A 25303-nucleotide genomic window follows, 5' to 3' on the forward strand; every position below is an offset into this window, starting at 1 on the left:
CAAATGTGAACTATTTCATTTTGACCTGAAAATATTTCCTACATCGTTAAAATCTAGAAACAGGGGACAGCCAAAGAGACTGAGAAATGGCTTAGTACTCAGATCAGCAAAATGTCATGAACAAGTACACTAAGTCAATGACAGGAATACGGTGGTTCACAAACACTGATTCATGCAACTTACTGAATATTGATTTAATTTCCTCTTTACCTTAAACAAATGTGTCAAGCTCAAAACACAAATGGAAAAGACTTTTGATTCAGAAATTCAAATACCTTTGGTGGTGGTGTCAAAATGCAGAAACCCAGTTACATTTCTTGTTTCTTCTTCCAGACTCCCCTCTGCATCAACTGGTAGATAAAAGTAGGTTAAGCATGAGCCAAAAAAAGCACATTTTGCAAAAAACACAACATTCATGTTCAGCACCACTGATGAACTACCCAAATTCATCAAAAGAAGAGGAGAGAGGACTCAAATGAGACAACATCAGAGGTTTGCTTTATCTGAAAACATCAAAGCCTTCTACCTCAAACCAATGAGCATAATTAGCTCTTTTTATGAATGGAGAAAAACATGACTCCTTGATCAGAATGTATTTGATTTATCTGCTCTTAGGACTGGGGAAATAAAGAAAGGCTGCTTTCTTGTCATCTTTCGTTCTCTTGAGCTGACTGCCCTAGGCTGCTCTTATGCGACTGCTTCTCTTTGGAGGCTCAATCAATATAGAGGAAGAAAGATAGTAAAGTTGAAAGGTAGTGAACGCTTCAGAACATTCTTTTACAATGCAAAAGCAAAATATTGAAGATACTGAAAATCAAAAATAAAAGCAGAAAACACTGGAAATATTTAGCTCAGAATCATTATGGAAGAATTGGCATATTGGGTCTTTGCTGGGTCTCTGTAAAGCCATATGCTCCACTCCACTACTCTATCCCAATAACAAACACATGTACTTCAAGGGTCCATCAATTTCCTTTTGAAATGACTAATCTTGTCTGCATCTGACAAAATCTGTGGTCAGAAACAGAGCTGGCCTGAAACCACATGGTTCAGGCCATTCAGCTTTCATAACCGCTGCTACAAAAGGTCATGAACCAAAACACTAACTCTTTCTCTCACTGCAGATGCTGCTAGGCATGTTGAGCTTTTTCAGCATTTTCTCTTTCAATTTCTGCTGCAATGACCTTTTTTTTGTCTTTATTCATTCACAGATTGTGAGCATCACTGGTAAATACTGACCCCTAACTGCCCTGCAACTGAGTTGCTTGCTGAATCATTTCAGAGGGCAGCATGTATCTATGTATCTGGAGTCACATGCAGACCAGACCAGTGAAGGACAGGAGATTTCCTTCCCTAAAGGGCGTTAATAAACAAGATGTTTTTTCCATGACCATAGTTCTATAGTCATTATTAGAGAGTAGCTTTAGATTCGAGATTTTATCAATTCAATTCAAATCCCACTAGATGCTTCGTTGCAGTTGAGGGTTCAAACGTTTTATAACTAGTAAATTCTCAAGAAGTGGGTTTTTGGAAATGCTGATATTTACTAACCATTCCTAGCTGCCCCGACATAATTAAGTGACTTGCTCAGCTAATTCAAGGGCAGATGAAGAGTCAACGCTGTTATCATGTAACTCTTTCAACGCTAGACATGAAGCAGAACAATTAAAGAAAGAGCTAACTCCCTGTGGGAGCTGTAAAATAACTCTGCATTCCAGAGAATGAGCTTTACCAACTCATAATTCACAAATGGTGGTTCATTTTCTTCCATTTCAGCTGTGTCTTCTATTTATCACAGACACTAGCTCTTGGCCGGCGTAAAGTCCCATAGACCCTAGGTCCGGAACAGTATCCATCCCCAAGTAAATCAGGCAGGAATGACCATCGGGGGCTCAGGCAGCTTGATTTGTGCTCATCTTCGTTTCTCCCTTTTCCCTGACACAATGCAAAAAGATCATTTCACGAAGCTTAAAAACTAGATATCACTGTGAATTACATTTCCCCAGAAGAGCATAAAATCATACTTAAATCAAATCAATTCTGAATCGCACTTTTTTGAAAAAATATTATTGTTTCTGTAGACCAAATAGGGTCAGTGGATAAGAAAAACAGAGTCAAATGGCAAGTCATATAACCAGAGTTGCACAGCATAGAAACAGCCTCTTCGGTCTAACTTATCCATGCCAACCAGATATCCTAAACTGATCTAGTCGTATTTGAGAGCATTTGGCCAATATCCCTCTAAGCACTTCCTATTCATTGACCCCTCCAGATGCCTTTTAAATGCTGTAATTATACCAATCTTTGGCAGCTCAGTTCATACAAGCAACACTCTCTGCCCATTAGATCCCTTTTAAAGTTTTCCTCTCACCCTAAACCTATCCCCTCTAGTTCTGGACTCGCCCAACACAGGGAAAAGACCTTGGCTATTCACCCTATTCCATGCCCCTTCTGACTTTATAAAACTCTAAGGTCATCCCTCAGCCTCCAGGAAAAATAACCCCAGCTGCTCCCTACAGTTTAAACTCTCCAAACCCACCAACAGTCTTGCAATTGTTTTCTTAACCCTTTCAGGTTTAACAAATTTCCTGCCATGTTAACTATCCCTAATCAATCCTTACCTTTCCCAATATATGTAAATACTATCCCTTAAAAATCCCTCCAACAATTTACCCACCACTGATATCAGGATCTATAGTTCACTGTCTTTTCCTTAGATTAGATTAGATTACCAACATTATGGAAACAGGCCTTTCGGCCCAACAAGTCCACAACGACCCTCCAAACAGTAACCCACCCAGACGCATTCCCCCACCCTATATTTACCCCTGACTATTGCACCTAACACTATGGGCATTTTGGCTTGGCCAGTTCATTTGACCTGCATGTCTTTGGATTGTGGGAGGAAACCAGAGAACCAGGAAGAAACCCACGCAGACACTGGGAGAATGTGTAAACTCCTAACAGACAGTGGCTCGAGGCTAGAATCAAACCTGGGTCCCTGGCGCTGTGAAGCAGCAGTGCTAACCACTGAGCCACCATGCTATCCTACCATCTTTCCTAAATAATGGCACCACATTAGCCAACCTCCAGTCTTCCAGTACCTCACCAGCGACTATTTATGAGACAAATATCTCAGCAAGGAGCCTCGCAATCACTTCCATAGTTTCCGGCAAGATTCTGCCATACACACGATCAGGGATTTATCTACCTTTATGCATTTGAGATGTCCAACACCCCCCTTCTGTAATATGAACACTTTTCAAGATATCACTATTTATTTCTCTAAGTTCTCTAGCTTCCATATCCTTCTCCACTGTAAATACGGATATAAAATACTCGTTCAGTATTTCAACTATCTCCTGTGGTTCCATACATAGTTGGGCTTGTTGATCTTTAACAGGCCTATTCTCTCCCCATTACACTTTTGCCCTTAATGTATTTGTAGAATCTCTTTGGATTCTCCTTAATCAGATTTGCCAAAGCTATCTCATCTCCGATTTCTTTCAAGTATACTCCTACTGCCCTTATACTCTAGGGATTCACTCAATCCTAGTCATTGAAGAAATTTTTCAGATTCAGTATGTGGATGCACCAGCTAGAGCAGGAGCAAAACTTGATGTTTTCTTTGGGAACAAGGTACAGTAAGTGGGGGAGCACTTTTGGGCCAGTGATCGCAATTCTGAGTTTTAAAATAGTTATGGAAAAGGATAGACCTGACCTAAAAGTTTAAGGTGTAAACTGGAGTAATGCATATTTTTACAGTATTAGACAGTAACTTTCAAAATTTTAGTTGGGGAAGCTATGTGCAGGAAAAGGGACAGTTGGAAAGTGGGAGGCCTTCAAAAATGAGATAATGAGTGTACACAGGCTGCATGTTCCTGTTATTGAGAAGTGTCAGAAAAGTTAATAATAAATTCCATGTTTTATTCTCAATTCTATTACATACTTCTTCTAACATAGACATTTTATGGGCTTCAGTTGGCACATTCTAAAAAAAAAATTCAAACCTTGTATAACTAGGACATTTTTCCTTTCCGAAGATCCCCCAAAATACACTCTCAAGTCAAGCAATTTTCACCGCCTCCATACTGGGAAACTGTTCCATGGACACCATCAGGTCATATATCCAAGTGGCTTTTCCTCAGTGAGTTATGCAAACTATTTAGCTTGGTGGCACCTCAATCATTACAAGTACTTTTCTCCACTCAGCAGCCCCACGCAGATAGGATTCAGATATAATGATTCAAGCAAACAATCAATTCTTTGCTCCTCCACACTGAGGATATGGAGGTCAATTGTCCGCAGACCACTCCTTCCATCATGACCAGCCAGCCCTTCCAAAAGAAACAAACAGTTTCAGCAGAAGGAAATTTAGAGCACTCATATAGCTCAGATCCACATCGGTCATGGATTATCTGCCCAGCCCTCCATATCTGTTTGATTAGATGAACAGAACAGGTTTGAAATGAAAACTCCTCAACACAAAGGCATTATCCCCACATCAAGCATGGAGTTCATACATGGTCGGTTTGAGAGCACCTGGCAGCTCCCTGGTTTCAGTACAATGAAATTACAATACAGAGGAACCTCGATTATCCAATGTTCAATTAACCAAATTTCAGATGATCCAAACAAGATCGCAAGGTCCCGATGTGTTATCTGGCATCGATTATCCAACATTCAATTAACCGAATAAAATACTCCCTGCCTGTGTCCTTTGGATAATCGAAGTTCCTCTGTACTCAACACTGGCCGAGTGTCAATTGAAATTAGCTTGTTTCATGAAACCAAACAATAATCTCAGTGGTTCTTAAACAAAAAGCAGCCAGTGAGAGCAACATGTCAATCATATTGGGAAGCCTACAGCAGAAAAGGTTAAAGAAAAATTTTATACAGCGTTCAAAATTATGAAGTGTTTTTAAATAAATTAAGTAAGGAGGAACTAGTTCCACCGGCTGGATGGTCAATCCTCTAATCAGACGGAGGTCACTAATTTAAGGTAGAACCCAACTGAAAATTAGAACTGATGATATGGAATGCAATGCTGAAAAAGATGGTGGAAATGGATTAAAAAGCAACTTCGAAATCTTAAATATTTAAGAAGGACAAAACAGCAGGCTCTGATAACAAGAGAGAGTTTATTAATGTACGATTCTTCAAAGAGTCAACATAGACAATGGGCCAAATGGTCCTACTGAGCTGTATGTTTGTGATCCCTGTACACATTCAGAAACACTTACCAGAGTAAGATCGCAGTGGCACATCATCAAGCAGCAGATGGAGGAGGCGCTGTGTGTGAGAACGCTGTCGATTCAGAGATGTCACACGCAGTTCGATCCCAGCAGTCTTCATCAACCATGACATCTGGTTCAAAGCTGAGATTGCATGGCCTGTGGAGAGGAATTCTTTCAGTTTTGAATGAAGTTACAATCTATTTTGACATACAAAGATAATGGTGAAAGAAACAGAACATTGGGTTTGGATGGAACGGAGAACCAAGTTGCAATCTGAACAAGAGGGAATGAAAATAGGTAGGAGAGAGAGAGAAATTGGGGCACATATTAAGAAAATATTTGCACCTTCTAAAGTGAAAGAAAATGCAAAACAGGGAAGAAGGAATAAACTTAAAATTATTGTCTACCTTTAACTGCAAAGGGAAGATGCTGGAGCTGGGAGAAGAGAAAATCTTGGCTTGTTCTCAAGTATCGCATGGTTGGTCCAGAGGTATCTGAATATGCACACAACTGATAAATCACCTGGGAAAGGAGAAATAATACCACATATTTTACTTCGAATTACTGCATACAGTAATTGGGATTTTCAAAAATAAGGAACAGCTCCACAATTCGCTTGTGCAATACTTGGCTCTACTCAGTCCTGAATAACGCTGACTCGGTGGGATATGATCTTTTGAGGTTAGTTGCCAATTCCTAGGTCATCTGGTGTGATGCAATCAATCAATTTCGAGAAGGACAACAAGTCATTCCATTCTGTGCAGGGCATCAAAGATGAATGACAGACTTATCTTTTTAGCAATCATAAATGTATGAGCTCAAGAACAGGAGTCATAAGCAACTCGTGGGCTTATTTCCTTTGCTCTTTAAGGTTGTTGACACCAACATTGACATGAATTTAGTTATATAACATAGATCAAAGATGGAATTAGGAGGATTGGTCATGGGGACACCAATCAATTGGGTGTTGGTACAGATCTTTTTGCAATAAGGTGCACCTTTACAGAGGCATATTTCTATGCACATTTAAAGCAAATTTCTCAACTACAAGCTCAGAAAAATGGCGCAACGTTAAATATATATTTATAAGGCTCTGGCTTGGCTATAACTGAAACAATAGTCTTAATTCTAGACAGGACACTTGAGGAATGCCTTGGAGAGGATGTATTTGAGGACAGAAAATAAAAGCTTAGCCAGCAATGACCACACACCTTGAGTAAGAAACACCCATTCCCTTTCCAAAACCCACCCATAAGTTCCTAGAATGTCAGAATTTTTTTTCAAGTGTGGAGAAGAACAGAGTGGAGCATGACCAGGCCCATATTTTGGAGGGAGCCAGTGTTGGACTGGGGTGGACCAAGTATAAAAATCACACAATACCAGGTTAGAGTCAAACAGGTTTGTTTGAAAGCACTAGCTCATGTTGTGTGATTTTTAACTTTGCATTTTTAACAATATGGGCCAAACAAAGTTTATAAGATTATTGTATTTTAGCTTTATTTTCAAACTCGGTGAAGTAACAAAGAGGGTCGCGTGATCTACTCGGCATACTGCGCAACATTAACTTGTTTGTTGTTAAGTGGCAAAAGTCCAAGTTTTTTTTATTGGAAAGATGGTGCGAGATGTTCACACCTGCAGACAATGGCAAAAGCATCTGTACTAACTGAGCAGACCGTCACCAAAGAAGATAAGAATGTCAGGTCAGGTAAAAGTTAAAAGACCTGGTGATGGGGTTTATAAAAGTACAGCTTAAGATGTTTGTTCAAGACATGTGGACATTGCTGGTGAAGCAAACATTTGTTGCCAATCATCAACTGCCTGTGCTGGTTGTCAATATGGTGTATGCTCAGTGCCATCAGGAAAGGAATTTTGAAACTTTAACCCACGGCCAGTAAAGGAGCTATTGACAAAGTTCCAAGTTGTTTGACCTTGCAGGTGGTATTTGCCTCTCTAAGCATCACCACCCGAATTGTGATGGAGAGATTGCCTCAGAAACCAAGCTAAACCATCTGGGGACAGCTCCTGGTAGGGTCGTCCATGATGGTTAGGTCAAAGGGGAGGTTTCAAACAAAGCACAATCCATGAAGTTCTCAAATGGTGGAGTAAGTGGAGGATTAGGGCTGAACTTAAAGCATCACAATGGTAGCAAAACTGAATGAAGGCTTCAAGAGAAGGGCTCTAGATTAGAGTGGTGCTAGAAAAGCACAGCCATTCAGGCAGCATTAGAGGAGCAAGAAAATCGCCATTTCGGGCAAAAGCCCTTCATCAGATTCCTGCCAATATATCGGCCACTGCAGTGGACAGCTGGAACTGACAACCGGAAGCGGCAGGTACAAATCACTATATATGCCGGAAGAAACATCACAGAAGCGCTTCACAGGAGGCTCCCAAGCACTGAGGATGTCACCCAGACAGGGGACGAAACGTCTGCAACACAAATTCCCAGCTCGGTGAACAGAACCACAACAATACCATTGGTTCTAGTGAAATTAAAGCAAGTGTTTGAGGGGAAAACAATCAAGTAGGACTGGAGAATGATGTTTTCAAATCATTGTTACGCCGACAAGACAGCGGGCTAAAACCTGAAAAATTGGATTAGTTTAGTCAAGTTGTTGACTGGTACAGACAGATTGACTGAATAGTGTCCTCTTTACAAGCACCTACGACTGTAAGTTATTTATCTCTATCGGGATTATAACAATAATAAATACTCATTCATTCATTCTAGTGGGACGTGGACATCACTGGCTGGCCAGCCAGCATTTATTGCCCCTCTCTAGTTGCCCATGAGAAGGTGGTGGTGAGCTGCCTTCTTGAACCACTGCAGTCCACCTGCTGTGGTTTCACTCACCATGCCCTGAGGGAGGGAATTCCAGGATTTTGACACAGCAACAGCGAAGGAATGGTAATATATTGCCAAGTCAGGATGGTAAGTGTCCTGGAGTGGAATGTATCTGCTACTGTTGTCCTTCTAGATGGAAGTGACCATAGGTTTGGAAGGTGCTGTCTGAGGATCTTTGGTGAGCTTTTGCAGTGCATCTTGTAGATAGTACATATTGCTGCTACTGAGTGTCGGTTGGAGGAGAGAGTGGATGCAGTGCCAATCAAGCAAATGCTTTGTCCTGGATGGTAGTTGGGGCTGCACTCATCCAGACAAGCAGGGAATATTCTATCACACTTCTAACTTGTGCTGGGTGGATGGTGGACAGGTTTCAGAAGTGAGGAGGTGAGCTACCCGCCGCAGTGTTCCCAGCCTCTGACTTGCTCTTGTTATCACTGCATTTATGCAGAGAGTCCTGTTAAGTTTCTGATCAATGCTAACTCCCTGGATGTTGATAGCGGGGGAATTCAGTGATGGCAACACCAGTGAATGTCAAGAGGCAATGGTGAGATTGTTTCTTGTCGCCGATGGTCATAGCTGGGCATTTGTGTGTCAAGAATGAGATTTGCCACATGTCAGCCCAAGCCTGAATGTTGTCCAAATCTTGTTGCTTTTGAACACTGACTGCTTCAGTGAGGAGTTGCAAATGGTGCTGAGTATTGTGCATTCAGTAAACATCCCCACTTATGACCTTATGATGGAGGGAAAATCATTGATGAAGCAGCTGAAGATGGTTGGGCTGAAGACACTACCAGAAGAACTCCTGCAGAGATGTCCTGGAGCCGAGATGACTAACCTCCAACAATCACAACCATCTTCCTATGTGCCAGGTATAACTCCAGTCAGCAGAGTTTGCATCCCCTGATACCCATCGATTCCAGTTTTGCTTGAGGTCCTTGATCAAATGCACCCTTAATGTAAAGGGCTGTCACTCTCACCTTCCCCCTGGAATTCAGCTCTTTTGTCCATGTTTGAAACAAGGCCGTAATGAGGTCAGTAGCTGAGTGGCCCTTGTGGAACCTGAACTGGACTTCACTGACCACGTTATTCCTGAGTAGATGCTGCTTGATAGCACTGCTGATGACACTTTCGATCACTTAACTGATGATCAGGAGTAGATTGATGAGACGGTAATTCGTTAGCTTGGATTTGCCCTGTTTTTAAACATACAGGACAAACTTGGGAAATTTTCCACACTGTCACAGATAGATGCCAATATTGTAACTTGACTGGAACTCTTGATGAGGGGAACAGTAAGTTATGGAGCTCAAATTTTTTGCAGGAACATTGTCAGGACTGGTAGCCTTGACAATACCGGCTGCCTCCAAACATTTCTTGATGTCACGTGGAACGAATAGGATTGGCTGAAAACTGGTATCTGTCATGCTGGGGACCACTGGAGGAGGCTAAGATGGATCACTCACTCAGCACTTCTAGCCTTATCTTTTGTACTGATGTCTTCCACCATTGAGAATGAGGATATTTGTGGAGCCTCTTCCATGTGAGTTGTTTGATTGTTCACTCCCATTCACAACTGAATGTGGCAGGACTGCAGGGATGGTCTTGAGAAGATTTGCAGCTCACGTTGTGATTCGAGATGTAGGTTTGCTCGCTGAGCTGGAAGTTTCATTTTCAGACGTTTCGTCACCATAGCATCTTCAGTGAGCCTCCAGACGAAGCACTGCTGATGTTTCCTGCTGTCTATTTATATGTTTGGGTTCCTTTGGGGTGGTGATGTCACTTCCTGTTCTTTTTCTCAGGGGAGGGTAGTAAATGGGATCTTAGTCAATGTGTTTGTTGATAGAGTTCCGGTTGGAATGTCACGCTTCTAGGAATTCTCATGCGTGCAGTCGAAGAACATCACTTCGACTGGGACAACACATTCCTCCTAGGACAAGCCAAACAGAGACATGCCCAAGAATTTCTAGAAGTATGGCATTCCAACTGGAACTCTATCAACAAACACATTGACTTGGACCCCATTTGCTACTCCGCTGAGAAAAAGAACAGGAAATGACATCACCACCCCAAAGAAACCCACACATATTTTAAATAGAAAGTAGGAAACATCAGCAGCACTTCATCTGGAGGCTCACTGAAGATGTTACCTAGTATGGCGATGAAACGTTTGAAAATGAACCTTCCAGCTCAGAAAACAAATCTACATCCAGGACTGCAGAGCTTAGATCTGATCCATTGGTTGTAAGATCACTCAATTCTGCCTACCACTTGCTGCTTCACACCTCATCTTAAGGTATGCATAGTTTTGCTCCTGGCATACCCTCCTGCACTCTCCATTGAATGCATGGGTTAATGGTAATGGCTGAATGGGGATATGCAGGACCATGAGGTTGCAGATTGTGCTGGAGTACAATTCTGTTGTTATTGATGGCCCGCTGTGGTTCATGGATGTCCAGTCTTCAGCTGCTAGACCCATTGAAAGTCTGTCCCATTTATCATGATAATGCCACACAACATGATGTAGGTTATTCTTGATGTGAAGTTAGGACTTCGTCTCCACAAGGACTGTGTGTGGTCACTCTTACTGATGTGTTATGGACAGATGCACCTGCAGCTGGCAGATTGATAAGGATGAGGTGATATAGGTTTTTTCCTCTTGTTGGTTCCTTCACCACCTGCTGCAGACCCAGTTTAGCAACTATATTCTTTAGGACCCAACCAACTCGATCAGTAGTACTGCTACCGAGCCACTCTTGGTGGTGCATGTTGAAATCCCCCACCCAGAGGACATTTTGTGCCTCTGCCGATCTCAGTGCTACCTATGGAAAGGCACATATTTATCAGAAAAGGAACACAAAATACGAGGTATAAGAATGTGATCAGTCACCTTTCTCTGCCAGGATCTTTAAATGTTGCAGTTAATATATCGTTTCATTCTCGGAGCAGAAATACACCATTCAGCATTGAGCCTGCTCAACCATTCACAATTAGATTATGGCTGATCGGTACCTCAAATCCATTCACCTGTTTTCTCTCCACAGCCCTTCAGTCCCTTACGCAACAAGAATCAATCGAACTCAGTGTAGAAATATAATTAAAGATTTTTCAATGGGAAACACAGTCACTAGTGAAGATTAACAAATAATAAGAGCAATGCCTCAATTAAATAGATCCAAGTAAGCATCAGGTATGTGTCAAAAGTGGGGCGGGGAAAGAAAGTTCATTCCTACCTGATAGCAAAGCTCAGCCAAGTGTGGAGCTTCCTTGACTGCAAGGGGTCCATTCCTTCCTTCAGTGCCCTTCTCAAGAATATTTAAAATGGAGTGAAGGCAGGTTCGTGGACAACCAAGAACACCTATTTTATGTTAAAAATAAATCCACGTCAACACAAACTACAATACTATCTAAAATTGTTTAACTGCATTGCTGGGGGACAATAGATTGACTGCAAGTGCAGAAAGCAGTGGTAGATGAGACAAAAGGAATAGAAAGATACGCTTGCAAGAGTGTTCTTCTCAACACGCATCATCATATTATTAAAGCATTAAATTCTATGTTCATTATCACAGTCAAAGCTTTTGTTGGGACGGGAAAATAAAGGCTATTTAATCTTGGCTGTTTTGAGTTTTTCCAGGTTTTTCAGGTGTATCATAAAAGAAATCAAAATATTAAAAAGTTTTAAATGTGCAAATGTATGAAGAATAAGGTCAAAGTTGAAGTTACCGGGATCTTGCAGATTGGTGGCACTCACTGGCTTTCGCAGTTCATAACCCAGTAAATACAATGCCAGGTTGGGAGCTTTCAAGTCCAAGGAGTTGATCAACAAACTCAAGATATGGATTTTGGTGTCATGTCTGACCAGGGTACATTTCTTCTCTGTGACAATGCCTGTGATGAGAAAATACTTCTGAACATAATGATAACATTTTCCCCAATAACAGAGCTGTGTACTAGGACAGAGGCTAAAGATCACAACATTGGCAAAAGACGCGGGGTTCACAGGACAGTGTAACAAGAATCATGAAAGTGATTCAAAGATTGGAGTTGAGAAAAAGCAGAATGAATAGAAAACCAAGGAACAGCAGGAGACATGATGGAGGGAGTCAGAAAGGAGAAAGAGTCAAGCAGTTGGAAAAAATTATTCGGCATAGGTTGAATTGACTGATGGTTACAGTATGTGCATATGGAATTCTATGCCTGTATCAGCCAACAAACAAAAGACAATTGCAAATAAAGTATGAGGCAAGTGAACTAAACTGAATTTAAATATCCTGTGTAGGATATCCATTTTAGTACAAATGGTAGCATATATCATTTATTTAAAATTTGGAGTTGCACAGTCTTGTCAAACTGAAGCCAAATTACATTTCTTCCCAAAGACATGATGATACAATGAAATAACTGCCAATTCCAACAGCAATCCAATTAAAAGGAGGTTAACTGGTGCCCTCCTTCACTGTTTTGAATCTCCAAATCACTCTCCCAGAATGGAACATACCAGTGTCAGCCTGAAGCATTTCTTCAGCTCCTTCACTGTCCAAACAGTCCACAAAACCAGACATCAAAGTTTCACTGACAGTCTACAGAAAGGACAAGAGTGAATAACTGTTAGTAGGACATAATCCTCTTCTTCAGCATGAATGTATGAATATGATGAATAGTTCATATGAATAAATACCCAAGATACAATTTTCATTCTTCTGTTACGGACACTTTCACTAACACATGAAACCTTACAGCTGGCAAAAGAGTGACTGTTGGAGACCGAAATAACAAGAAAATGCTGGTTATACTCAGCAGGTCAGGGAAATTCAAAGGTGAAAGAAACCAAGTTGACATTTCAGGGTAGTCATTTTCCATTGTTTGCATCAGCCACAGTTAAGTATTTCCAACATTTTCTGCTTTCATTCAATTTCTGAAACATGGGGGAAGCTGCTGCACACAAGTTTGGAATTCATACACTTGGGTTTCACCAGTTGAGAGATGATTTTCATATGGACTTTGGAAAACCAGCATGAAGGAATCCCCAGGAGAAAGTGAGGACTGCAGATTCTGGAGGTCAGAGTCAAATAGTGTGGTGCTGGAAAAGCACAGGTCAGGCGGCATCCGAGAAGCAGGAGAGTTGACATTTTGGGCATAAGCAAATTAACACGGACATTTACTATAAACCGATCGACTCCCACAGCTACCTAGATTACACCTCCTCTCACCCTGGCCCCTGTAAAAAATGCCATTCCATATTCCCAATTTCTTAGTCTCCGCCGCATCTGCTCCCAGGAGGACCAGTTCCAATACTGAACATCCCAGGTTGCCTCCTTCTTCAAAGACCGCAATTTCCCCCCAGACTTGGTCAACGACGCTCTCCACCGCATCTCCTCCACTTCCCGCTCCTCTGTACTTGAGCCCCGCCCCTCCAATTGCCACCAGGACAGAACCCCACTGGTCTTCACCTGCCACCCCACCAACCTCCATATACAGCGTATCATCCGTCATCATTTCCACCACCTCCAAACGGATCCCGCCACCAGGGATATATTTCCCTCCCCATCAGCATTCCAAAAAGACCACTCCCTCCGTGACTCCCTCGTCAGGTCCACACCCCCTCCCCACCAACCTCCACTCCCGGCACCTTCCCCTGCAACCGCAAGAAATGCAAAACTTGCGCCCACACCTCCCCCCTTACTTCCCTCCAAGGCCCCAAGGGATCCTTCTATATCCACCACAAATTCACCTCAACTCCACACACATCATTTACTGAATCCGCTGCACCCGATGTGGCCTCCTCTATATTGGGGAGACAGGCCGCCTACTTGCGGAACGTTTCAGAGAACACCTCTGCGACACCCTGACCAACCAACCCAACCACCCAGTGGCTCAACACTTCAACTCCCCCTCCCACTCCATCAAGGACATGCAGGTCCTTGGATTCCTCCATCGCCAGACCATAGCAACACGACGGCTGGAGGAAGAGTGCATCTTCTGCCTAGGAACCCTCCAACCACAAGGGATGAACTCAGATTTCTCCAGTTTCCTCATTTCCCCTCCCTCTACCTTGTCTCAGTCCCAACCCTCGAACTCAGTACCACTTTCCTAACCTTCAATCTTCTTCCTGACCTCTCCACCCCCACCCTGACTCCGGCCTATCAACCTCACCTTAACCTCCTTCCACCTATCGCATTTCCAACGCTCCTCCCCACCTTTTATCTTAGCCTGCTTGGCACACTTTCCTCATTCCTGAAGAAGGGCTCATGCCCGAAACATCGATTCTCCTGCTCCTTGGATGCTGCCTGACCTGCTGCGCTTTTCCAGCAACACATTTTCAGCTCTGATCTCCAGCATCTGCAGTCCTCACTTTCTCCCATAAGCAAATTGTCACAACATTCCTTGCCAGTCTTCAAGCCGTTGAGGGCTGTCTGACTTTTCATGGAAGGTTAAAACCTGGGACTCCACACAAATCAGTAACCAGTCTTCCTCATTTCATGATTGTGGTTAACCAGCAGATACACCTGGTGTGACCTGTTAGTTTCCAGAGTGTGGAATATGTTCCAGTAAACACAATAGGATTTCAGGATTGTGTGGGTTTTGGTGTCCTGAGTCAATGGAAGTGCTTTAATGGCCGTCAATACGTGATGTTCTTTATGGAAGATGTTTTCCTCCTGACCATAAGATTTTCAATGCCTGTGAGCACAGGAAACCACTTAAACTGTTTTGGTCTCAGTGTTCCTGAAATAATCTTGTGGTTTCCCAAAGCTGGATGTCTATCACGTTTATGTGGTGGCTTCTGGGTCAAGTTGAGCAGCAGTGCACTGCAGTCAGCCAGACAAGGATATATGAAACAGCCAACAGTGTGTCAGCTCTGCTGCCCAGCTGGTAACCACCACACTCTCGTCTTGACCTTGGTTCTAGCATTGCTGGTAGGTCAATTATTGTTTAAAATTATGCCTATGTATGTGGCATTGGGGCATAGGTAAGTGGCGTGATCTGCACTAGACTCCTTGGCCTTTGCTTCGTTCAGGTGGAGGTTGAAGTCTCCATTTTCTGGAGACGAGTTCCAGAGAAATTGCATCATCCACCAGAGTTTTCTCGATGCTCTGAAATCTGAGCAAGTCATCAGCATATGAGGTGTGACTCTGTTGAAGAGAAGTCTCTGGTACATATACTCAAGGACTGGTTCCTGTGGGATTGGGTTATGTGGGTTGAGAAATTGGTCAGCTGCTGGTTGTGTGTAGGAAGGTTCACACATTTGGGAATCATGGAGTTAATTAGTTGACGGGGTTTCATCCAGCAAATTTTGAAGAGCTCAGCAGCATGCCTGCGTATCACAATGTCACGGGTAAAGAATAAGTCAACACAGGCAATACCTGCCCTCAGGAAACTAGCCTCAAAATATTAGGATAAGATCCTGAGGGGATATGATTGGGTGGATACTGAAAGGATGTTTCCTCTTGTGGGAGAATCTAGAACTAGGGGACAACTCACTTCATTGTTCATATTTTTGCAGGTCTACAGCACTTGTGGTCACGATGAAAACCTGCCTCTCGTATGCACAGTTCATCAGTTCCAACGTGAGACACAGTCATTTAGGTGGGAGGCTTTCTGGGGCTTCTTATCACACCTGAGGTGATGCAACACCTTACAAATAAGTCACACCCTGAAAGCTTGTGATTTCAATTAAACCTATAGTACTATATCCTGATGTCCTGTGACTTCTGACTTTGTTCACCCCAATCCAACACCAGCACTTTTACATGAAGGCTTCATATTATTGACTGCATGGAATGGGACAATAGCTATTGAGTTAACATATGGTTTGCCTGACTTAGCAAAAGCCATTATTTAGGATTGACACCACACACTGGGAACGTTGCCTTCGCTGTGGATGTTGAGGAACCACTTTGCTTGCCACTTACCCAAAGTTCTTCAGGGATTCTGTGCAAGTTGCATTGACCCCTGCTGCTTTGCCTGACATGACATCCATCAGGGCACTGTCCAGTGGCTCGTGAGGGACTTGAGAAGTCTGTCGGTCTGGGGCAGCCTTGACAGATTTCATTAGTACTGCTTTAGCAATTAGTTATCTTCCCTTTTGTTTGGTATCGGAGTTTATTTAATGCTGTTAAATGATGGAATTAGTGCACATGCTGGGCTGCTAATGTGGTCAATGCTCTGCTGCTCCCAAGCAGCCTGAGGGTTTCTGCTCTTTTCAGTTCAATTGCCTAAAGTCAATTTTCTCCGCTGTCTGCCACAATCCTCCAGGGCATCCTTCTTGCAGGGAATCAAGACAGTCGTCGCCACATCAGGATATTCATTTTCCCTGTAATATTCCAGGAATTATCCACTTAGCAGGGTCTAGCATAGCAAGATTTTTTTTTGAAACTCCAGGGAACAAATTTGGTAGTTACAATTTTGGGAAATTGAGTGAAATGGTTGCAGTTTTTGGGGAACTGCAGCAAGTGGTTGCCAAGTATCTTCTGTTGGTATGCCAGCCACTCCAACATGGCTTTGACCTTGTGATTATGGATGTAGATCGAAACGAATGCAGGAGAGTTGTGTAATGTTGAGAATGGGGGAAGTATAGGCAGCAGTCATCAAGGGCATATTTGCAATCATGAGTGATGAAGCAAAAGGATTCTTCTTCCAACTGGCAGAAGAGATCTGAGACTAATCATGTGCTCTATAATGAAGTCAGTTTCCCAAGCAGAAAACCTGCATATTAATGCCATCAAGAGGGCACGTGAATGCCAGCCACAAAGCTCTTGGTCAAAGAGGTTAAAACTGACTAGAATTTTGGATGAGGACAAGTTTATATTGGATGGAAGATTGGACAGTACTGGGGAAGCACCATATTGGTAAAGATGCAGTACAAAACTCTCCACAATCTCCAATAAAACACACTTAATTCAGGCACAGTACTTCTAACATACAACATGTGGGATTAGGTACAAAGTAAAAGGTTTCCCTGCAGTGCTTTGAGTAACCCAGTTTTAGAATTGTGCCAACTACCACATTACTGCAATATTCTTCCAAACAAGCCATCTTATATTTTCACTGAAATGAAACTGACAATTTAAGGAAACCACTGCATCATACCCAATTGAAAGTGAACTGATGGAAGCAAGCAGGCAGCAGGAACAATTATCTCATTGGCCTCAATTATTTTAAGCCCAAGTACAAAAGGCAAAGTACTCATTGTGCTCTGCAGTTTTAGCATGAATTCACAATTTACCACAGACACAGCTATCAGACTGTGGCAATACACATGCAGGGACAATGTGTGAAACTCATGGGGAGTCTCCAGCTGTACATGGCTTGGGTGTTTAAAAAGATTGTCGCAAGGTTGTACAACTCACCTGATCCTGAGTGAAGTCTCCGACGAGCTTCACCTGGATGTTTGGATAGCGCGAGATGTAGCAAAGAATCTTGGCACTTTCAAATGCCAGGTCAGGGTTGGTGTTTCCATGGCTCAAGTATCTGTGGAACAGGAGGAGTAAGAAAGAGAGATAGAAGAATCCTTAATGCAACGTTTAAAAAAACCAAAAGTTTTGAAATTCACTCACCAATCACATTAACATTCTGAAATGAATCACCAATTTCTAAACATAGTGCCACGATGGTTCTAGCTTCAACTTGAGTGTTCCACTATGCTGACTAACACTTGCAACCTCTGTAGCCTCAAAAACACTCCCAAATGCACAGAAACATTAGACATTTATGCTATGAAGATAAACATCAGGCTCAGAACAGAGCTTGATGAATTGCTTGTAAACTGTGATGCCTGAAATTTGTTGGGAATGGCAACTGTGTAGAAGGGCAAGGGTTTGTTTTAAAGCAATTGAAAGCAAGGGACTTCAGCAAAATAGTAAGAGGGAGATCAAAGGGAACAGAATTGAACAGAAATAATTAACATACAATTGCCATGTAGGAGGTTTTAAAAACATATACACACATTTCTTTACTCATTCTACATCCCACGGAGTGAATGCAGGCTTAAGGCCAAAATCTGTGATGATGCGGGCCTCGGAAGGTGACCAAGATGGATCATCTACTCAGCACATCTAACTGATGATGGAATGAAAATGCTTCAACCTTGACTTCTGAATTGAAATGATGGTTGATGCTGTAAGCATGGAGAATGGGGATCTGTGGACCAACGGCCTCCACTTGGTTATTTAATTCATGACAGGTGGCAGCAAGACTGAAGAGTTTTGAAAGAACTATCACATGCTGCATCTATTTTTTGTAGATACAATCCTGCGATGTAGGCTACTAGGGCAAAGACATTACCGATTGTGTTTGAATACAATTCCGTGATGATGGCTTTAGAGTACTTGTTTTTTAAATACATATAATTCATGACAACAGGATGGAGCTTTTCCTCAGTGTAGACAGGTCTTTTATTCCAGAAGGACTATTTGTGGTCACTCTCACTAATACAGCCATGGGCAAATGCACCTGCGACAGGTAGATTGTTAACAATCAGAATCCAATATATTTTCCTTCACATTGGCCTGCCACCTTCAGGCTCTGTTCAGAAGTAGCATCCTGCAGGACTCCACCAGCTTGGTCAGCAGTTGTGTGACTGACAACCTCCTGATGATGGATATCCCCAACACAGCATATTCTGTGCCCTTGCTTACACCCGTGCTTTCTCCATGTGATGTTCAACATGGAAGGATTTGGTGTGTAGGTTGATGAATGCCAGTATATGGTAACCAGCAGATTTCCTTCCCCATCCTCTGGCGTCCAATATTCTAGTGCAGAATTTGAAACGGGACTTATTGCATAAAGGGTGGAAAGGAGGTGGTTGGAGCTCAAATGAAACAGACCATGAACGAACAGGTGGAAAGATGCAGCACACTGCAGTGTGAGGCTTTCTGATGCCCTGCGGAAGGTTGAGGAGAAAGAGAAGGAAGACGCAAGGATTCACAAGACCATCGCATCTTGGAAGGAAACATTTGAGGTGGCTCAGCAAAAGTAAGTTCAGAGAGATGAGCTTATTGCATGTTTAAAGAAAGAGCAAGAAAAAGCCCAAGCTGAGCTGTTGGGAGAAAAAAGGCCAAGAGCAACGAGCGAGAGACGAGGATAAACCAGTTCAATAATGAGGAAGAGAAGAAGGCAGGAGCACTGTAATTTGTTCGATGTCAAAAGAAATACAGAATGTGAAAGAGCAGAAAAAGGATGTAAATTGATGATATAAATAAGAAGCACAGAAGTACAGAAAGTTGTGTTGTAGACTGAAAAAATAAACTAAGAGGGGTAAAAGTGGCATGAGAACAGACCAGCAGCAAACCTGAACACAAATCCAAGAGCTCCTGTCAGCGTGTAAAAAGAAAAACAGTAGTAAATGGAGGACAGTCATAGAGCTGTACAGCACAGAAACAGACCTTCCGGTCCAACTCGTCCATGCCGACCAGATATCCCAACCCAATCCAGTCTCACCTGCCAGCACTTGGCTCATATCCCTCCAAAACCTTCATATTCATATACCCATCCAAATGCCTTTTAAATGTTGCAATTGTACAGCCTCCAGCACTTCCTCTGGCAGCTCATTCCATACACATAACCCCCTCTGCATGAAAACATTGCCCCTTAGGTCACTTTTATATATTTGCCCTCTCACCCTAAACCTCTGCTCTCTAGTTCTGGACTCCCCTACCCCAGGGAAAAGATTTGTCTATTTATCCTATCCATGCCAGTCACGATTTTATAAACCTCTATCAGCCTCCAATGCTCCAGAGAAAACAGCCCCAGCATATTCAACCTCTCCCTATTCAGCCTATTCAGGAAGCTTCAGGATTCCTGAAGAAGGGCTCATGCCTGAAACGTCGATTCTCCTGCTCTTTGGATGCTGCCTGACCTGCTGCGCTTTTCCAGTAACACATTTTCATCTCTGATCTCCAGCATCTGCAGTCCTCACTTTCTCCTTCAATAGGAAGGAGACCAGAATTGGGGAGCTAACCAAAACCAAATTGGGATTTACAGAGGCAGACAGACATACTAAAGGAATGTTTCATACTTGCCTTGACAAGAGGAGACACTCTCAAAGGCAAAGTGAAAGATTAAATAGTTTAGACACTAAAAATTGTTGAACAGGGTGAAATGAAAAGTTGGGTCAACTGACGTTGTTAAAACACCAGAACTTTATCAGGTACATCTGTGAAGATGGAGGGGACAGAGAGTAGAAATTACAGAGGCACGAGCCACAATCCTTTAATCGTCATCACAGAGTCAAGGATATACAGCATGGAAACAGAACCTTTGATCCAACTCATCCATGCTAACCAAATATCCTAAATTAATCTAGTCTCATTTGATAGTATTTGGCCCATATCCCTCTAAATTCTTTCATGTTTTCTATCTTTCTTCCTATTCCATGCAAATGCCTTTTTGGTATCCAGACTGCTAATTGTACAAATCTCCACCATTTCCCCTAGCAGCTCATTCCATACATGCACTTCTTGAAGAAGTTGCCCCTTAGGTCCCTTTTATATCTTTCCCCTCTCACCCTAAATCTATGCCCTCTAGTTCAGGACTCCTCCACCCCAAGGAAAAGACCTTGTCTTTATACCTTATCCATGCCCCTCATGAGCCCCAGCCTATTCAGCATCTCCCTTCCAGTTCAAACCTGGCAACATCCTTGTTTATCTTTTCTGAACCCTTTCAAGTTTCACAACATCCTTCCTATCGGACGGAGACCAGAAGTGCACTCCAAAAATGCAATATTCCAAAAATGACCTCATCAATGTTCTATACAGCTGCAACATGTCCTCCCAACTCTTATACTCAATTACAGTTAGCTCAGTTTGCTGGAAACTGGTTTGCTAATGCAGAGTACTGCCACTGGTGTGGGTTCAAATCTCCGCTGTATTTAGCGTGAAGAATTCTCAGTCCCAACCTCTTCCGTCGCTGAAGACATGGTGACTGGAGGTTAGCTAACGTTGTACCAACTATTTAAGAAAAGGTGGTAAGGAATAGCCAGGGAACCATGACATCGGAGGTGGGAAAGTTGTTGAGGGGACTCCAGAGGAGCAGGATTTACATGTATCTGGAAAGGCAAAGACTGATAAAGGATAGTCAGCATGGCTTTGTGAATGAGCAATAGTGTCTCACCAACTTGATTGAGTTTTTTGAAGATGTAACAGAGAGGAAGAGCAGTTGATGTGACCGATGTGGGCTTTAGTAAGGCATTTGACAAGGTTCCTCATAGTAGCCTGGTTAGCAAAGTTAGATGAGATAGAATACAGGGAGAAACAGCCATTGGATTATAGAATTGACTTTTCAGACTGGAGGCCTATGATCAGTGGTGTACAACAAGGATTGGTGCTGGATCCACACCAAAATTGGAGGTGTAGCGGACAGTAAAGGTACCTCAGAGTACAAAGAGTTCTTGATCCGTTCGGCTGAGGAGTGGCAGATGGAGTTTCGTTTAGATAAATGTGAGGTGCTGTATTTTGGAAAGGCAAATCAGGGCAAGATTTGTACACTTAGTGGTAAGGTCCTGGGAAGTGTTACTGAACAAAGAGACTTTGGCGTTCAGGTTCCTTGAAAGTAGTGTCACAAGTGAAGGAGGAGCTTGGTGTACTTGCCTTTATTGGTCACTGCATTGAGTATCGGTGTTGGGAGGTCATATTGAGGCTGTACAGGATATTGATTAGTCCACTTTTGGATACTTTGTGCAATGCTGGTCTCCCTGCAATAAGAAGGCTGTTGTAAAGCTTGAAAGGGTTTGGAAAAGATTTATAAGGACGTTGTCAGGTTAGGAGGGTTTGAGCTACAGGGAGGGACTGAATAAGTTGGGACTTATTTCTGGAGTGTAGGAGGCTGAGAGATGAGCTTACAGAAGTTTATAAAATCACGAGGGGCACAAATAGGGTGAATAGCTAAAACTTTTCCCCCGGGTAGCCGAGTCTAAAACTAGAAGGCATAGCTTTAAGGTAAGAGTGGAAAGATTTAAAAGGGAACCTAAGATCCCACAGTTTCACGCTGAGGGTGATACATATATGGAATGAGTTGCCAGAGGAAGTGATCGAGGCTCATTTAATTCCATTTAAAAGCCATTTGGATGGATACAAAGTTCGGAAGGGATCGGAGGGATATGGGTCAAATGCTGGCAAAGGGGACAAGATTAATTGAGGATATCTGTTGACATGGACAAGTTAGACTAGAGGGTCTATTTCCATGCTGTACAACTGTATGGCCCTCAGGTTAATGTCTCTCTCTCTCATGAGAGAGTAGCCCTGTGTTCTGATAAAACTATTGCAACTTTACCCTTTATATTTCAGAATAATTCATTGAGTTAAATTCCATCAAAACCATGTCCCAGAACACTGGCCATTGGAATACTATAGCCCAGTGACAATAGCACTACATCACTGTTCCTCCCATTGTCACACATGATCCCTTGATGTCTCAGACTGTGTCCTTCCCATTTAAACAGAATTTCTTTTGAATATTTATGAGTGCAGCTTTGATCTCTATATGATTAAGTTATAATTCTGTTTCCAGGGATGATCTGGTCTTTTGATCAAGATAGTAGTTGAACGTGTAGTAACAACTCCCTGCACATCTCACTTTGAAAATGGGAAGTATCTGAGGGATGAGAATCCACCTTCATCGAAAGCACAGATTACAGTCAACATAATGAGGTTGCCCAGATCACAGCCACCTCCTGTCAGAGCACCACAGGCGAGAGAACACAACAAGCTACTACCTGTCACCACAAGGTCCTACAGATCATTCTGTGCTCATACAGATCATGTTGAGTTCACACAGATCACACTGACTTTCAGTAGACCAATCAAGAGCCTGTAGGTCACATCAAAGTCCCATAGGTCACACAGAGATCCCATTGATCACACCGTGGACACCAAGATAACGTTGATCACACAAGTTCCCATAGATCACACCATAGTCCTGCAATGCACACTGAGCTCTTCTCGATCACACAGAGGTCTTTTAGGTTACTGAGATTCTGTAGTTCACACTAGCATCCCACAGATCAAACTGAGATCCTGTGTTCACACTGCAGTACTGAGATCATATCAAGATCCTGTAGAGTACACCAAGGTACCATAGATCACAGAGATCTTGTTGATCACACAGAATTGCACTAGATGCATACAGTGATGCGTCTTCCACTCCTCCTCCTTAACAAATCCCCTGGGATGAAGGAAGTCTATCTTCCATGATGTGAAGATGCCATGTTGGACTGGGGTGGACAAAATCATAAGTCACATGACATGAGGTTATAGTCCAACAGGTTTATTTGAAATCACAAGCTTGCAGGCAATTTCGATCTTGTCTACTTTCCAGTGAGGAGTAATGGGTCCTGAGCTAACTGAACAGCCCAAACCTGGATCCACACAACCTGCGGGAGGCGGAGAGGTGGTGTTTGAAGGGCAGAAGGCAGAGTAGATGCTCAGCATTTTGCTCTTTCCACTGTTTTCATCTGTTCTCCACATGGGCCTGTCACAGACACTCGAGACAGTTGGATATTCTCAGGCACAAGATTCCTGTGAGTGTGTGGGGATTGTGCATTTCCTCACGGAGGATTTGAGGATGTTTTTGATGGGTTTTGTCTGTTTTCCAAAGAACCACTCATCATGATGGAGCTCCAAGTGCCAAATTCATGTGTCAGACATTTGGACAGTGTGGCTCAGGTAAGGCATTGCTTAACTGTGATCAGTGTCTTAAATGGCAGGGTGTTCGCCTGAGAGAGGACCCCGATGCTGGAGCATCTGCCCTGAGAGGACCCTGATATTGGAGCGTCTGTCTTGAGAGAGGTCACCGATGCTGGAGCATCGATCCTGAGAGAGGACCCTGAAACTGGAGCATCTACCCTGAGAGAGGACCGTGATACGGGAGCATCTGTACTGAGAGAGGACTGTGATATTGGAGCGTCTGTCCTGAGAGAGGTCACCGATACTGGAGCGTCTATCCCAAGAGAGGACACCGATGCTGGAGCAACTATCCTGAGAGAGGTCCCTGATACTGGAGCATCTACCCTGAGAGAGGTCCCTGATACTGGAGCGTCTATCCTGAGAGAGGACCCTGATACTGGATCGTCTATCCTGAGAAAGGACATTGATACTGGAGCGTCTATCCTGTTAGAGGACCCTGATACTGGAGCGTCTGTCCTGACAGAGGACCTTGATACTGGAGCATCTATCCTGAGAGAGGACCCTGAGAGTAGAGCGTCTGTCCTGAGGGAGGACCTTGATACTGGAGCATCTATTCGGAGAGAGGACCCTGATAGTGGAGCATCTATCCTGAAAGAGGAACCTGACACTGGTCAGTCTTTCCTGCCAGCGTGTTTGCAGAATTTTAAGTATCACTGGTGATGTTTCTTCAGGGGTTAAAGGTGTTTTCTGCCCATTGTCCATATTTTTGACAAGTATAATGGATAGGTAGGAATGGGTTGTTATGTAAATACTATATGTAATCCAGAAATACACAAAATATCAGATTGAGGTCTATTCTGCAGGAGCGATGCAGCTCTGTTATAAACACACACAAATATAGGTGAAATTGAAAGCAGTAATGCAAGTTAACAAAGCAATTATAGTGTACTGGGATTTATTTTGAGAGGTTTATACTTTAAAACAAATGAAGTTATATTCAATTTGAAGGAACGTGTTCAGGTTACCCTCTACTTTCATTCATTAAATGGGATTTAGACATCAGTGACAAGGCCAGCATTTATTGCCCATCTCTATACAACTGAGTGACTTGCTAATTCATTCCAGAAGGCAGTTAAGAGTCAACCTCATTGACGTGGGTCAGAGTCAAGTGTCAGTCAAACCAAGTCAGGTTTCTTTCCTCACGAACCAGATGAGTTTTCTGCAGTAATTGCTAAATACATTCACACCATTACTCAGACTGGCTTCTTATTGCAGATTTATTTACCTAACTGAACGCACCCTATCCCAAGCCTATCCTTCCCACCATAGGGGAATGGAACTGTGTACAATATTCCAAATTGGCCTGGCTAAAGTTTTATCCAGTTACAACATGACTTGCCAACTGTTATATTCAATGCCTTGACCGATGAAGGCAAGAATGATGCATATCTTCTTTACCACCTTATCCACTTGCGTTAGCACTTTCAGGAGGCAATGGACTTGGACTCCATAAGTTGTCTGTATATCAATGCTCATAAGAGTCTGACCATTTACAATATACTTTCCTCTTGCATTTGACCTCCTCCAGTTTAATTTTAAAAACTGTT

The 25303-nt window shown here is 42.8% G+C and overlaps 1 protein-coding gene across 2 annotated transcripts in view; it reads right to left on the minus strand.

Moving 5' to 3' along the window:
- Positions 1-25303, minus strand: part of nup205 (nucleoporin 205) — a 109456-nt gene that overhangs the window by 35139 nt on the left and 49014 nt on the right. For both annotated transcript variants that reach the window (XM_060840017.1, XM_060840016.1), the window contains exons 19-25: positions 17427-17547; positions 12578-12659; positions 11803-11967; positions 11310-11434; positions 5645-5759; positions 5244-5393; positions 276-350 (exon numbers count right to left, since the gene is read on the minus strand). In XM_060840017.1, the coding sequence (XP_060696000.1) occupies positions 276-350; positions 5244-5393; positions 5645-5759; positions 11310-11434; positions 11803-11967; positions 12578-12659; positions 17427-17547 (833 nt within the window). The remainder of the gene's footprint in view (positions 1-275; positions 351-5243; positions 5394-5644; positions 5760-11309; positions 11435-11802; positions 11968-12577; positions 12660-17426; positions 17548-25303) is intronic.

Source organism: Hemiscyllium ocellatum, chromosome 19, assembly GCF_020745735.1.
Source record: "Hemiscyllium ocellatum isolate sHemOce1 chromosome 19, sHemOce1.pat.X.cur, whole genome shotgun sequence".
NCBI lineage: Eukaryota > Metazoa > Chordata > Chondrichthyes > Orectolobiformes > Hemiscylliidae > Hemiscyllium > Hemiscyllium ocellatum.